Source organism: Eretmochelys imbricata, chromosome 8, assembly GCF_965152235.1.
Source record: "Eretmochelys imbricata isolate rEreImb1 chromosome 8, rEreImb1.hap1, whole genome shotgun sequence".
In the NCBI taxonomy this organism is placed as follows: domain Eukaryota; kingdom Metazoa; phylum Chordata; order Testudines; family Cheloniidae; genus Eretmochelys; species Eretmochelys imbricata.
This window is the reverse complement of record NC_135579.1, coordinates 96,322,682-96,337,965: the sequence shown is the minus strand read 5'-3', so window position 1 is coordinate 96,337,965 and position 15,284 is coordinate 96,322,682. Positions and strand designations below refer to the sequence as shown.

The following is a 15,284-nucleotide window of genomic DNA, read 5'->3' as shown; positions in this document are numbered from 1 at the left end:
CCATACATATCATATAAAGCCAGTGTAAATATATTTGGTAATGAAGTCACATTCTGTTAGAACATTTTCAAGTGAATTAGATAATTTTGTCAAACTATTTAAATGTCTTCGCAAACCATTTGGGAAAACTAAGTGCTACACTTGGTATTGACTTTGGCAAAGGATGGTATAACCTAGTGTTTTGTTTTGGTTTTTTTAAAAGCCTTTAAATCAAATTCTGAATCTTCTGTCAACCTTGAGTAGACTATTTGTACTCTGCCCCGTGTAGCTTTTGGCATCTCACATATTTGATGACTCAATAATTACAGTTTTTGATAGTAATCATTCTGGTCCACTCCAAAGACACTGGAATCCAATCTTGTCATCACATTGATTCACAGTATAGAAATTCTTTAAATGTACCTAAACATGGATGCAGAGATAGGTGATGAATGAGGCAAAATGCTATATGTATGTCTAAACTGAAAAGCAGTTCATATAGAGTTTTAAATGTTTATTTCTCTCCATGCAGTGTACGTTTTTATCTGAATAAAGATACAGAACTATTAACTGACAAAGACAGACCCAATAATTCCGCAGCTCCAAGCATTAGATTATAAAGTGGTTTAGTTGATTAAATTGATGAATACTTTCATTTAGTATGGTTTTGTGTAAAGTATGAGATTTTGATTAGTTCAGACTATATTTTCTATCTTAAGTAAATGCTATTAAAATATTGTCTTTATTTCAGTATGTAATGAAAGTGAAAACAATTAAAATATAGCAAATGTATTTTATGGACTAGCTAATACAATGACCAAAATAACAGGTTACTTTGAATATAGTAAATGCTATTTTAAATGCTGAAACATCCCCAGTCACTGTGTAACGAACAAAATGCCTTGTTTTGAAATAGACATTCAAAGAATATGTTCCATTCTTAGTTTCCTGATGGCTGGTTCATAGTTAGAACCCTGTTATTGTCTCAACCTTATATTACGTCATAGGAAATTAACTATAGTGTTTCTGTAACCACTTTGCATTTCTTAAGTACATAAGCATTGGGAGATAATAAATCAGCACACAATTCTCACACAAGAACAAACGCTTATTCAGCAAAAATGGAAAACCATTCCAATGTGAAACTCAAATTGTGACCAAAGCAAATGAATAGTTATCCACTCCTGGCACTCACTAAGCAATCAAAACTTGTGGAGAAGGTTCCAATTAAAAACTGGACTCTCAGCTTTTTTTTTTTTTTTTAAACTCAAAGGGAACTGATTTTCTGAGAATGAAGACAACAGAGAAGCATCAGTAAGAGTGGATCTATGCAGTCCAGAGCGCTCAGCTATAGAGTCTGAAATGCTGCTATATTATGCTCTCACGTTAGCCATGTCTTTGGTTTTATTATTGTTATGGAGGTGAGCAAATATGTTTCAAACGTTAAAATGTCTTAAAAACAAACTCAGAACTCACCTGTGCAGCTGGCATGTGAAACACTTCCTTAGTTTGGTTATATTGTTTTCTGTTGGGATTTTTGGTGCTAATTTCACATAAGGTGCACTTCCAGAACCACCACCCACACTCAGTCACTGGACGGCGCCCTGAGGATTTACATAGGGGTGAGTGGGAGGAAGAGATCCTTCTCCTCTTCTAGGTTGATGTGTCCCCCTCCCACAGGAGGAAAAAAATGGCCCTTGGATCTGCTTCATCGTGGATTTTTCTCACCCCATTCCTACTGTCCACTCACTTCCACCTGTGGGTATGGCGAACCCTCGTGAAACTGCTCCACAACTAGTAGGGGATCTGTGACCCCTGAATGGAGACCCCTGCCTCGAGGCCTATGCTGTAGAATCATGCTGGGTCTGCTCCTGGGCAAGAGAGAGGTGAGAATTTGCTTCCCAGTGCATAGCTTAGAACCGGATCCATCCATCTTTTTAAACCAGCATGGAAACTGTTACAGTGAAAATAAATGAGTGGAGCAAAATAAAAGTTTGACTCCTGTTTTTTGGGGGGATAGAGAGGATGGTCTTGTGGTTAAAACACAGGACAGGGAGGCAGGAGAGCTGGGCTCTCCCATAGGCATCCTACATGACACTGGGTATGTCTTTTAGAGACAGATGGGGTCTGGTCCTCTGTTGGTGCAAAAGGGTGTGGGGGCATGTGTGTGCTCAAGGACCCTTCCCACTCCCATGTGCCCCTGCACTGGGGCCAGCTGTAATGTGGCTGCGACGTACAGGCTCTATGTGAGGTGAGTACTGCCACTCTCTGCCTAAAAGGGGAGGACAAATGTACTTTCTCCATCCTTTGCACTGGCCAGAAGAGTGGGCTGGATGCAGGGGAGGAGAAGTCTAGGTTTACTGCAGTGTGCACTGCCCAAATGATCCAGGAGGAATTCCTCCTTGGGAGCCTGCTCCCTTGTCACATGCCACTACTATAGGACTACACCTTAAGGGTACAATTAAATTTGTAATCTCTCTGGGTTTCAGTTTCCCCAGCTACATATTGGGGTTGAGGAGGGATGGTAATTACACTGGAATGGGACTGAAGAAATCTACATTAAATGCTGGGCACTGCTAAAGATCTTGGGCAAGTCTGTGTGTCTGAGTTCCCCATCAGTAAAATGGGGAGAGTGCTCTTGTCCATGATGGGGGTGCATTGGAATTAAAATTCATTACTCTGTGAGCTGTTCAGATATGATCAATAAGAGCACCAGCTAGGAATCTAGCCAGAGAGGCAGATCCCCTACTTCAGAGGGGAGTTGTGAGGCTTACAGTAATTCCTTCCTGTTTGTAAAGTGCTTTGAGAGCCTTGTATAGAAGGGGTAAGATACTGTAAGAAGACATCATCTATTAATACAACATACAATGAATGGCTTCATGTAGATTTCACTTAGTGGGTCCCACTCTCAGCACTTCAACACAGCAGTTATGTACCAGAGAGAGACAGTCTGCAATCCTTAAACAAATAGTTCTCACTCAGGCAGCCACTGCCTTATGATTCTACAGGCTGTACTCTGGCTGCTGAGATAGGAGTGGGTATCCCAGTGAAGTCAATAGGAGCCCTGTGCACATAGCCAAAGCTATAACATGCCACCAAGGAAGAATATTTAAAAATAAAATGATTATAAAATCTCAATGCAACGACACAGTATGAAGAACAATCTAAAATTGTTTTCAAAACAAGGAAATGAAGTTGTTCAATCTAGACCCTTTCTGAGTATTCATACCATACTCAGTAACCTTCTCAATGCATTGAACAGAGTTTAACATAAACCCAACAACACGGGATTAAGTACATCTTTGTACAGTGATGGCATGCTTGCTTAAAGTACATACCCTTCCCTGGTACTCTCCAAAGGTAACAGATGATGGTGTGGACTGGCAAGGGTTGATTCCAGTGGATGGTGTCTTGAGGGTATGTCATGAATAGGTGGCAGGAGACCTGGTGATGGTCCATTATGGTTAGCGCTGGAACCAGTGTACATGCCTGTGAGGCAAACAAATGTAATTTTGCAAACTAAAATGAGCATCCTGAAGAAGGAAGGTTTGTTTCATATCCTATTAGATTAGATGCCTACCACTGAAAATAACCTCTTTTTATTAAAAAAAAAAGAAAGAAAGAAAAGGAGGACTTGTGGCACCTTAGAGACTAACAAATTTATTTGAGCGTAAGCTTTCGTGATGCAACTCACTTCAGCTCACTTCATCAGGTGCAACTGTAGCTGTAGCAGACGAAAGCTTATGCTCAAATAAATTGGTTAGTCTCTAAGGTGCCACAAGTCCTCCTTTTCTTTTTGCAAATACAGACTAACACGGCTGCTACTCTGAAACCTAAAAAAAAAAAAACGTTTATCAACTTCTAAAGCACCTCTCAGTATGGAAGTGACCTTTATCTTAATTGAGAACAACAAAAAGCCCTTGATTAATTAATTAATTAATACAGCACCTTCATTATTCTTCTAAATTGGAATCTAATCAGTGGTATTTCCTATGACCACTCATTTTAGACTCTGTGTGTCTAATTTTCCTTTAGCTAGCATCATTGTACATTCAAAGTAACTCTACTGATGCCCATGGTGTAAACCTGATGAGATCACTCTGTCCTAAGTCTCATGTGGAGGCTGGTAGCCAAATCACTGATCTACAGTTTGCTTCGGTTTTTCTTTTTTCTTTTTTTTGGAGGCCGGGGGGGGAGAGGACAGGGCAGGGGAGCTTTTGGATGAAGAAATCACCCAGAGATTTCCTGGCAGAGATTCCCCTGCATCCTGCCATTATCAGAGGTGGGACCAGGGTTTGACTCTCCTTGGTAAAGGCTCAGGACCTGCCACTAAATCTGGCAGAGCCCTTGGGATCTGTGTGAGGCAAATGCCATCTGTGCAGAGACCATGTACACATACTTCAACTCTGGCACCCCAGCAGTGCCCTCCTGGCTCTCTGCCAATGAAGTCAGGCTACCACTGATGCCCTCAGACTGTGGCTTCCTTAGGGTCTCTCATGGGAAGGTGCCTGTGGGAAAGTTCAGACTTCTGGGATCTGTTTAACTTTTTCATATTTTCATGTAAGTGACATGGAGCGGGATGCAAGGTCAGCAGGGGGAAGATGCATATTTCCCTGGCCTGCCCTGACTCCAGCCCTTTCCCCACAGACTCTGGACTGTGGAAAGCTGGCTCCACAGGGCTGGGGCTAGTTCTGGTGCTGCAGAGACACACAAGCCTCTTTGTTGTCTACAGAGGGGGAAATCTGCATGTGGTGGACCCCATCAGGTGGAGTGAGCTGGCCCAAGGCCATTTCCCAATCCGGGTGCCTGAGCCTTCAGCCTCTTACTCACATGACTAGTACTCCTCTAGCAAACAGTTCAATTGATGGAAATGGGACTACTCTCCTGGGGAAAAAGTGGCAGGACTGGCGAGCAGGTGCTGATTGAATATGTAATTCCTTGATAATGCGACATCACTCCACATAGTGAGAGTCCCAGAACCCAAAGCTTTTTCTCTGCTCCACAGAAAACGTCGGAGTTTTAGTATTTCATTTAGAAATCACTTTAATTTGGAAATAAATCAACTAACTTTCTAGTAAAGCGGGGTAGACATACTGAAGCAATTTTAAAATAACACAGCTTGAAGTAAATGGAATCTCAATGAATTAAACTAAAAAATGGAATGAGGATAGCGTTTAGGAAAATCATACCCTCAAAAATGAGGAAATTACACATCAGGGCTGTCAGCCTGTGTTACACGATGAGGCATACCAATAATAAAAATTGTATGACGACTTGCAAGTTGCCACGGAGACAAAGTGATGTTTTCTTTAAAGTTATGATGAGTTTACGTGGCACATCAGGCGGTCCCACATGGTCTACGGAATGGATTGCGGCAATATTTAATATTTAATGGATTTGCTGCCTGCCTTTTACAAAGATAGGCCCAGATCCTCTGAACACATACATACGAGTCCTTGACCAAAGTTCATTGAAGTCAATGGCAGCTCTTCCTTTGATTTTGGATCAGGCCTATGAGTAGCACCACTGAGCTGAAGGGGACTACACGTGTTTGTAAGAAGAGGACTCATTTGCAAAGCCATTTGACTAATAGCATGTATGTTATTATCTGACAGAGACCTTAGGAATACATGACAGCATATTTCCACTCGTGGAGAAAATAGCTTTATATCAACTCTCATTTATTCTTTGCTTAAACAGAATGCATCAGCATCTTCCACAACAGATAACTCTACCTCTGTTTCTATTGCTCTGTCAGATGTTTGCAGGTTCAATAGTGCACTCTGTTGGTTAAAGTTTTTTTATCAAGTTATGTCATCAATATACAGATGATCTGCCTATATTTAATCACAGACAATTTTATTACAACATATATTTATGATCTTCTCCTTGCTGGTGACTAGTTTCACACTATAATGGTATATAGACTTTGTATGACTCTGATCAATTGGTTCATTTTATTGAAGATTGAAAGTAAAATTTTTCGCAAACTCAAGCCCCATATCCTGTAAAGACTCACAAACATGGTAATGGAATGACTCACATGTTTACAGTTCAGCAAGTGTAGGTTTGGGGCCATTTGTGATGCTGATTCTAATGATTTGGAAAATGATTTGATGAATGAGTTGAAATTTTAAATATGAAGGGAAATAAATAATTTACTGGGTTTGTTTCTGTTTAATTACAGTGACTTTATCCATATGTACTTTTTAGTTTTAAACTGAGATTGGATTACCTGTGGCTGTTTTAACTATAGAGTTGTATATATTTCTTCTTTTACATACAATTTGGAGAACCACATTCATGTATGCATCTCTGGGGTTGCTAGAAAGATTAACTTTCTAATATGAATAAACTGATGTAAATTTCTCTCTTTGAAAGATCAATATAATAATTATAATACTGTACAAACTTTCTGTTTGAAAAAAACAAAATCTGTTTGAAGTGTTATACAGGACCTTGAATGCTTTAAAAATATCCAGGCCAAAATTAGACTTGAAAGAATTACATTTAAAAAAAATAGCAGCAGAGATATTGAGACTTGAAAAGTAGCTATTACATATACATGATAATTACATTCATAGCCATTTAACTTTTTTCTTTTGCTACCATGACTCCATAATACACAAGATTCTGATGCTGTGCCCACTGACTTCAATGGGAGCTTTGCCGTCAAATGGGACAAATCATCTCGTCTAGGGTTATGATTTTTGGCTTAATTGCTCCCCTTAAAGTCAGTGGTAAAGCTCCTATTGACTTGAATGGGAGCAGTTAGGTCAATGCTGAGTACATCTGAAAATCCCCCCCAATAAATGTACACTGAAAGATATATGCTTTTGTATATTATTTCTCACAGCACCCACAAGTGTGCTAAATCCCCCACAGACACACACAGAGACATGATCCCTGCCCTGAAGGGCTGACAAACTAAAAACAGACATGAGGGAAGAAGGAGGGAATAACCAGACAGTAGGGAGGACTGGATCCTTCCTTAGGGTCTCTCCTCCCCACCAAGCGCACATTCCAGTCAATCAGGCTGAGTACGCTGGGAAATGGAGAGCTGAGTGTCATTTGTGTATTGATGGTATCAACATCCAAACCTCTCCCAGGGGCATTACACAGATGTCAAATTGGTAAGCAAGAAGTCAGATCCACATGGAATTTGTGAGCGAGCTCTCTGACGAGCAACTGCTCATCATCATCGTCTGTTTGTTTCTCTTAGATTAAAGCGTAGAACCATAAAGTAAGATTCCATCCACCTTTGCCAGGGTCTGCAGATGAGTTAAAAGCCCCGACACCCCCATGAACAACAGTGTCAAAAACAGACCTAAATGAATCTTGGGCACATGATCTTTGCCCACTGCTAGGGGGAAATGATCAACTAGGCCAATGAAATCAGCTCTGTCTCAGCATCCAAAGCCAGACTGAAAAGGTCTGGAAAGTTCAGATGTTTCCAGATGATGCTGGAACTGATTTGTTGTCACCTTCTCAGCAATCTTATTTCAATACAGAAGGTTAATGGCAGGAATTTGGTCACTGTCCTAGAGGGGGTTTCAGATCCCCTCCCCTTACAACATACTGATTTTCACATTGCAAAAGTCTTCCTACCAGTTTACACATTTGTTGGCAGTCTGAAGCTATGCCAAATGATCATTAGATGTAGACTTTGAGTCAGAAGATCACATCTAGATGTGCTTCTTACACAGATTGAACTCAGATAAATTAGAGGGACAGTGTAGAGCAAAATACAGTACCTGTTCCAGGAATAAAGATAGACATTTTCTCTCCACAGTTGTTAGATTGGCACCTTTCACCATCAATAATTCACTTAAAAATTAAACATGAAGTGAATGATAGCTTTATCTGTGCAGCAGCTGGTGAACATGCATGAATATTCTACATTCTTGGACGGAGCTTGGAGTCTCTAAGGTTTAATGGCTTTCTCATGGACCGTCTTATTGTCTCAACTATTGACTATAATTTCAGTTCTTTATTGGGTCTGGTTCAAGGACGGATAACTTTCTTCCTTATTGGCTGGGTGCTAATAGAAGACCTGAGCCTAAAAAGTGTGGTCTGACCTCAGATCACATTCAATGAAATAGATAAAAGCCAGAGTGTTTGGAGGATGCGCAGCACCTCCCAAGACTGGGGCCAGAGTAATTAAGAACAAATCATAAACTTTGATGTGCCCCCACAGAGAAGCAGAGGGACATAACACACATAACACCCTCGCTGCCCTGGGTGGTCTAGGGAACTGAACATGCTCCATGGAGCTGCTCTTCCCCCTTAATGCATGTGGGTGAGAAGTATGCAGAGATGGGCAAGAAATGGGCGGAGTTTTGATTCTGTTCCCTCCCAACATGCCAGTCAGTACAGCTGGGATGTCCCATATGGGTAACTAATCTCTCATTGGTATGAACCAGTACAGATGACTTCCCACTAGAGCAATGTGGGAGGGACCAGGGAAGGCACTGTGACGCTGAATCACCATTTTACCCCTGGGTTGCTCCTGGGGCAGTGCACCCATGTGTCCATCCTTCTCATTATGCAAAGTCACTCTTTAGTCTCCAGTAAAACAAGGATGCAAAGATTAAATGTGTTTTAAGATTGTAGGGTATCCCTGGGCCTGTGCACATTCACTGAACTTGTAGAGTAGGAAAGAGAAATATGGCTTGATTTCTTGAACTATGTAGAGTTGTGAAGACCAAGAAAGCTGAAATACAGAGAAATAATTGACACTACTCATGAAGTGAGCTGTAGCTCTCGAAAGCTCATGCTCAAATAAATTGGTTAGTCTCTAAGGTGCCACAAGTCCTCCTTTTCAATTGACACTACTGTTCACTTTGCTAGCATGGGGTTTTTGCCTATAATTAGGAGTACATTTAGGCCCATGTGGCACACACAAAGGGATAGACGAGTTACTAGTAGATTCCATGTTAGGCTGCAACACAAAATCAGCCATTTCTGTTGAGTCATTGTGAACCAATCTTCTATTTATTTAAAGTGAATACATTTTTATTTATTTTATTACTGCAAAGAAAGGCCACTTAGAAAATACATTAACTTCATTTCCTTCACAGTGTTAGGTCTTATTCTGAAATATCAGCATTGCTCAATGGAATTCATTTTTAACCATTGAGTGCTTTGAACTGCATATTTTCACTTCAGTTTCAAGAAACGCTGGAAGTTTAGATTTGTTCTAATTTTGATATCTTGATTGCTTCCTCAGGCAGACCGCCCATTGGAAGCTCTGCCTGCATGAGGATTGAAAGAGCAAGTCCTGCATTCTTTGGAGTACACATAGCATTTTAGGTGTCACACTGGCAGGGAAGAATGCATATGTACAGTATTGCACAGAGTAGCACCAGGTATCTGCTTGCAAAGTAGAGTGTGGCCAGAGGGGCCAAAGGGAGGGGAACTCTGGCACCTCTTGTGCACTGAGAATGGAGGCTCCATAAAGCCCGAAAATACAGACTCTGTATTTACATTGCAAAAAATGGTGCATGGGGCAGCAGCTGCTATTCCAGCTCTGGCTATGCCAATGGGAATAGCGCAGCCTGAACAGGTTGGAGGTATGAATTCCATCCTCCAGCCATGGTAGAGTCCTCCAGGTGAAGCTGGTTTTCTATGCAGGAAGGGAAGAAAGTGAGCTCTTTAGGGTAGGGACTATGTCTTCCAATATGCGTGGCTAGCACCCAGTAAATTGATGATAATCTGACAATCTCTAGGGATAACAGTTGACTATTTATGGCCCAATCCTGCTCCCTCTGAGGTCAATTTTTCGCTTAATGGAAGCGGACTCAGATCCACATTCTGCAAAATTTCATTGTCTCTCCTAGAAAATCTATATGTATGAAAAACTCTCTGTGACCATGGCAAATCTCCCAAAAGGCTGCAATTTCGTCTTTTCTCAATGTTTGTAAAATTTTTCTTCCAGGTTTTTTTTTTTTTAAATGGAGAACTATCTCCTAGCTGCAGAAAGTTGCATGAAAGCCTTATAAATTACGGACACAGTTTGGGACTGTGCATCTCAGGCCTCTTAACACATTAGCTACTTCAGTTTATAAATACATGTCATCAATCAAAATTTTAAATGGTTTAACCTTTAGCCTTAACATCTGTTCCCAAACCAGTGCTCTGAGCATCTGTGATTAGTGCCTTTTCATGACGTGTGCCAAGTAAGAGCAAAAATCAATAATAAAAATGCAAGCCCAGATAGGACTTGAATGAAGATAGAGGCAGCATGTAAAGCTTCCCTTGCCGTAGACGATGCTCAGTCTCTGACCATAGTGCTCTTCCTCCAACGATTTCTGTGGCATATTTGAGGTTTAAATTAGGCAACAGTGAAGCAATCTAGCAATGGAAATAAAAAGGAACGAGGTCTGAGCAGCTGCGTACTGTGGATTCCTCTTCATGCCACAGAGCATTCTTTCCCTGTAATATTTGCCACTGGCCTAAGCACAAGCCTGCTTTGAAGTTGGACACAGGGGATGGGAACTTTTTAAACATTTCATTTCTGCATTGTTGGCTTTCATCTCTGACATACTTAAAATATGCTGCAGCTTTAACTTGGAAAAAAAAAAAAGAGTCCACAGTAATTCAAGTAATCCCAGAGGCCCAAGGCTTTGCACATTAATATTGTGGTTTCTTTGAAAAAATACATGAGCATTTTCAAGTGGAATGAAAAGGACATTATATATTTGTCCATGTGGTATACTATATACCATGCTGAAGCCTGACTTGTCCTGAAATATTGCTGTTGCTTATTTGAAAGAGTGAACATATCATTACAAACTATAGGCGACTGTGTGAATATCCTTTCACTTTGATTCTGTAATGTTCAGCGCTATATTATATATGCTCTAAAATGATGATGGATCATTTTTGCCACTGTAATAGTGGGGCAGGTAATATGAGGTAACTTCTGTTTCACTGTAAAACAGTCTCTCCACCTTGATTTATTTCCTCTGTCTCTTTCTCATATGGAGTAATGTGACCTGGTGGAAGTATAGGAAGAGATTTACTAAAACTAGATCTTTAAAAATACCCCAGTGACAGATTAGATACAGTCAGCCAAGAAATCATATTGGGGACGGATTGGTATTATTGAGAAACACAGGATATTCATGAACTAGAGCAATTTTACCTCTAATACTATAACTCAGAGCTGCTTAAAGCCAGGTTTCCAAAAGAGCTGAGCTTTCATTTATACACCAAAAAACAGCACAGCCTGACAGTGTGAGGGGAGAGCCTGCAGCAGCCTTCTGGAGGATCAAACACCAGGGCTAACTTGAAATGTCTGTGTCAGGGAGAAAGGGATGAGGCTTTCACAGCTTGGAGAAATATGAGCATCCTATTCTCTGATCTTTCTTCTGTAACGTCAGAGGGTGGAGCAAGCTGGGCAAGGTTGTGGTGGGAGGAGTGTCTCAGGCTTTAGGTTCAGAAGCTAGGTATGGTCTCTGAACCTTTTATCTGTGAGCTCAATTTTCTCCCTATTTTCTAATACATTTTGTTTTACTGAGGACTTTTGGGATCTTAGACTGGTCATGGGACTATTCACTGCAGTCCATCCTGTGGAGACATACATGATCCTTCAGTTTCTTCATAGAAGAGTTGAAGCGGCTGGGGAAATCCACACAAAGCTCTCAGCTAATGGGACCGACCAAGGAGCCAATCCTGGAGGTGCTGCTGGTGCCCTCATGAGTTTGAACAGCCCAGGTGATAAAGTTAAAATGATTCCTCCACATTCCTATAGTTCCTACATCTTCCTGCCACACTGAATGAAGGAATATAACAATACTGTAGAGCATTCTGTATGTCATCACAGAATCCTAATAACATCCTGAGCATTAAGGGTCACTATCCTTTCCCATTGCATCTTATTCTCAAGGAGTTATAATTCCGCTATTTTAATTTACAATAGGCTGAAAGTGGTTATAGAAGGTGTCAATCAGGATACAATCGTTTTTTGAAGACCTGGACTGGTAAAAAGCTGAAGATCTTTTGTAGATTCAGATGCTTCTCTGAGTTGCTCTAACAAAGCGCACAAAGGACACTAGGACCCCTTGTGATGTGTGAGGGACTCAGCGCCAGGAATTCTTGTATTGTAACCCCAGTTCACCATGGACTCCATGTCTGTCTGTGAACAAAGGCATTTAGGGTTTAACTACATTAGAAAATTTGCACCAATATAACTAGATCAGTTTAAAATCGATCAATGACACCAGTGCAAACATCTTACACAGATGCAATTAAACTGGTTTAAATTTCACTTGAATCAGTTTAAGTCATGCTTAAAGTGACTTATATTAATTTAAATTGGTTTAAATATGTTTGTGTTAAGGGTTTGCACCTATGTAACTAGATTGATTTTAACACCAGGGCAAGTTTTCTAATATAGACCAAGCCTTAGACTCACATTTTCAGAAGTGACCTCCTCTACTTTTGAGTGGCTCACTTTTAGGAACCCAACTTGAGAAACCCACGATGCCCCCCACTACATGGACTGGAAATTGGCCTCAGCTCTTATGCCTGGAGTCCATGGTCCCCCATCCCTCTGTGCACACCTACAAGGACCATGGACAGTCTATCCATAACTGGTATTTATGTGGATAGCTATTTAAGCAAATACAGAATGAACACAAAAAATTAATGTTTATTACATCCTCTCTCTGGAGACTCTATCCAGACCATTCAAGGTGATGGATGCAAAATGAGGCAATACATCTCTTCCATTTCTAATGTGCATCTGTGGTAAAAAAAGCAAACAAGATGCTAGGATGCATAAGGAACAAGATGGAAAATAATACGGAAAATATTATAATGCCATTATATAAATCAATGGACTGGCCTCATCTGGAATGCTCTGTGAAGTACTGGGCACCCCATTTCAAAAAGGATATATAGGGGATTCAGAGCCTGGTGACAAGAGTGATTAGGGGCCTGGAAAAACTCTTGTGAAGAAAGATCAAAAAGATTGGGACTGTTTACCTGAGAAAAGAGGCAAATACAAGGGGACCTGTTAACAGTATATAAAGTGAATGGTCTAGAGAAGGAAGATGCTTTTGTTCCCACGCTCTTGTAACAGGAAAAAAGGGGCATTTACTGAAATTGAATGTTGGCAAATTCAAAATTGATAAAAAGAAATATTTTCACAAAACATGTAGACTGTGGAACTCACTGCCACAGGATGTTGCTGAGGGCAAGAACTTAAGATTCAAAGCAAGACTGGACATTCATATGGACAAGAAGAACATCCAGAGTTATAATATAATAAAGTTAACAAAAAAGTGATATAAAACCTCATGTTTCAAGTTTAAGTCAATCTCTAATTATTAGGGATTATTATTATTATTTGTATTGAAGCAGGAGCCTCTGGACCAGGCCCCTATTGTGCTAGATGCTGTACAACACAGAACAAAGAGACTGTTCTGGTCCTGAGGAACTTACAATCTAAGTAGGATGGGGGAAGATTATTCAACATTTGCCTATTGCAGGGTGTCTTGCATGTTCCTCTGACGCATCTGGTGATGGCCATTTACAGGGACAGAATACTGGACTAGATGGACCATAGGTCTGATCCAATCTGGCAAATCCTATGCTACTAACTGCCACAGTATTTGGTGGCAGTATCAAAAGAAGAATGGTATCAGTTCCATAGATAATGTATCATAGCAGTAGTCATTATCACCTTCACACTTAATAGTGACATAAGAATCCAATATGAGATCAGTGAAAATCAGAGGCCAGGGGCCCACTGTGATCTGCTGGGAAGGGGAATGTGTAAGTGTCAGGGCTAAACTGTTTCCATCATTTAAAAACAAAGAGTAAGCACTAGATCAAGGTGACAAACTTCCACTTTAGGGGGCTAAATCCAAAATGTAGATTTCCCCAAAACTCCTGCTCAGACCAGCCCTGTAGGTACCTAAGTTTCCATTGGTAAAATTTCCCCTGTTGGGCATGCACAAAGCCATACCCTCACCCCTCTGGCAGCTCACCCATGAAGAGGCAGCAGGGATATTTTTGTAATGGAAGCAACTCCTGCATTCCAGATAACATGTATATCTCCACTGCCAAAAAAGAGATATATTTACTGTGGGATATCTGTTTGTGAGCAGAACAGTAAGTTTATCTGTGAATTTCTGTTTTTGTTAGGACTCCTTCTGCGTTTTAACATAGCTTGTGCATTGTGTACTGCTGAGACCAGCACAAACGTAAAGACATTGAGCATGATTTTCAAAGATGCTGAAGACCCAGAACTTCAGATAAAATTAAAGAGAGTGATGGTGCTTGGCATCTTTGAAAAATTTATCATTGGTAACCTGTGAAATAATGGTGAAATAATGCACTATACATTTTTCACCTAATTTATAACCTACATTCTGGTTTTTACAATCTTAAACATAATGGGCTGATTTTCCATAATGGCCCAAGATCTTTAATAATCCTTACTTAAAATGACACATATAACACCATATTTACTAGAATTATTCTTACCTGCTATTAGGTCATGGTGACCTATAGATCTACCACACTTCCCATCCAAAATGTGTTGTGAAGATGTGTGGAGCTGCTGTATAGCTAAGCATTCACTTAGTACATCTTGTTCAATATCAGTACATGAATGTAGCTGGAAGAGGAGGATAAAACAAAGAGATCTTATTTCAAAGTACACCAAACCGTAGCTAATTGAATTCATATGTCTGTTTGGTTATAGTCTATGTATAGAAGGAAGGAACAGAATGTCATTCTTAGGAACTTAGTGTAATTGAGGATATACCCGGTATTAAGTATTTCTAATTAGAGGTCATTGGGTTTTCTTAAGCACACAAGTTAAATGCTAATCTTACATCAACAGCATTTTGGTTCAGAAACATAAAGTACCCTATGTTTCTTCAATTTTATGGCATAATTTCACTATGTATTCCTAGCTCTCTGTAGTGTTTTGGGTTCTTTGGCAAAAGGTTTGCATCGTTTTTTAACCGTGACACTTGGAAAGACTTTTGATAGGGAAAGAAAAGAGTTTGTGCTTATCAGATTAAAACTGGTGAAATAAGGCATTGTCAGTAATGTCAGGTTTCAGAGTAGCAGCCATGTTAGTCTGTATTCGCAAAAAGAAAAGGAGTACTTGTGGCACCTTAGAGACTAACCAATTTATTTGAGCATAAGCTTTCGTGAGCTACAGCTCACTTCATCGGATAGTCTCTAAGGTGCCACAAGTACTCCTTTTCTTTTTGTCAGTAATGTGTAAGAGGTATCAGCAATATGTCAGCTGGTCTCCATGTAAATTAATGCTCTGGCAAAAG

At 40.3% G+C, this 15,284-nt stretch overlaps 1 protein-coding gene across 1 annotated transcript in view; it reads right to left on the bottom strand.

Moving 5' to 3' along the window:
- Window positions 1-15,284, bottom strand: part of GLIS1 (GLIS family zinc finger 1) — a 134,778-nt gene that overhangs the window by 27,139 nt on the left and 92,355 nt on the right. Inside the window, exons 5-6 of the mRNA XM_077825376.1 lie at window positions 14,476-14,608; window positions 3,318-3,468 (exon numbers count right to left, since the gene is read on the bottom strand). Of these exons, the coding sequence (XP_077681502.1) occupies window positions 3,318-3,468; window positions 14,476-14,608 (284 nt within the window). The remainder of the gene's footprint in view (window positions 1-3,317; window positions 3,469-14,475; window positions 14,609-15,284) is intronic.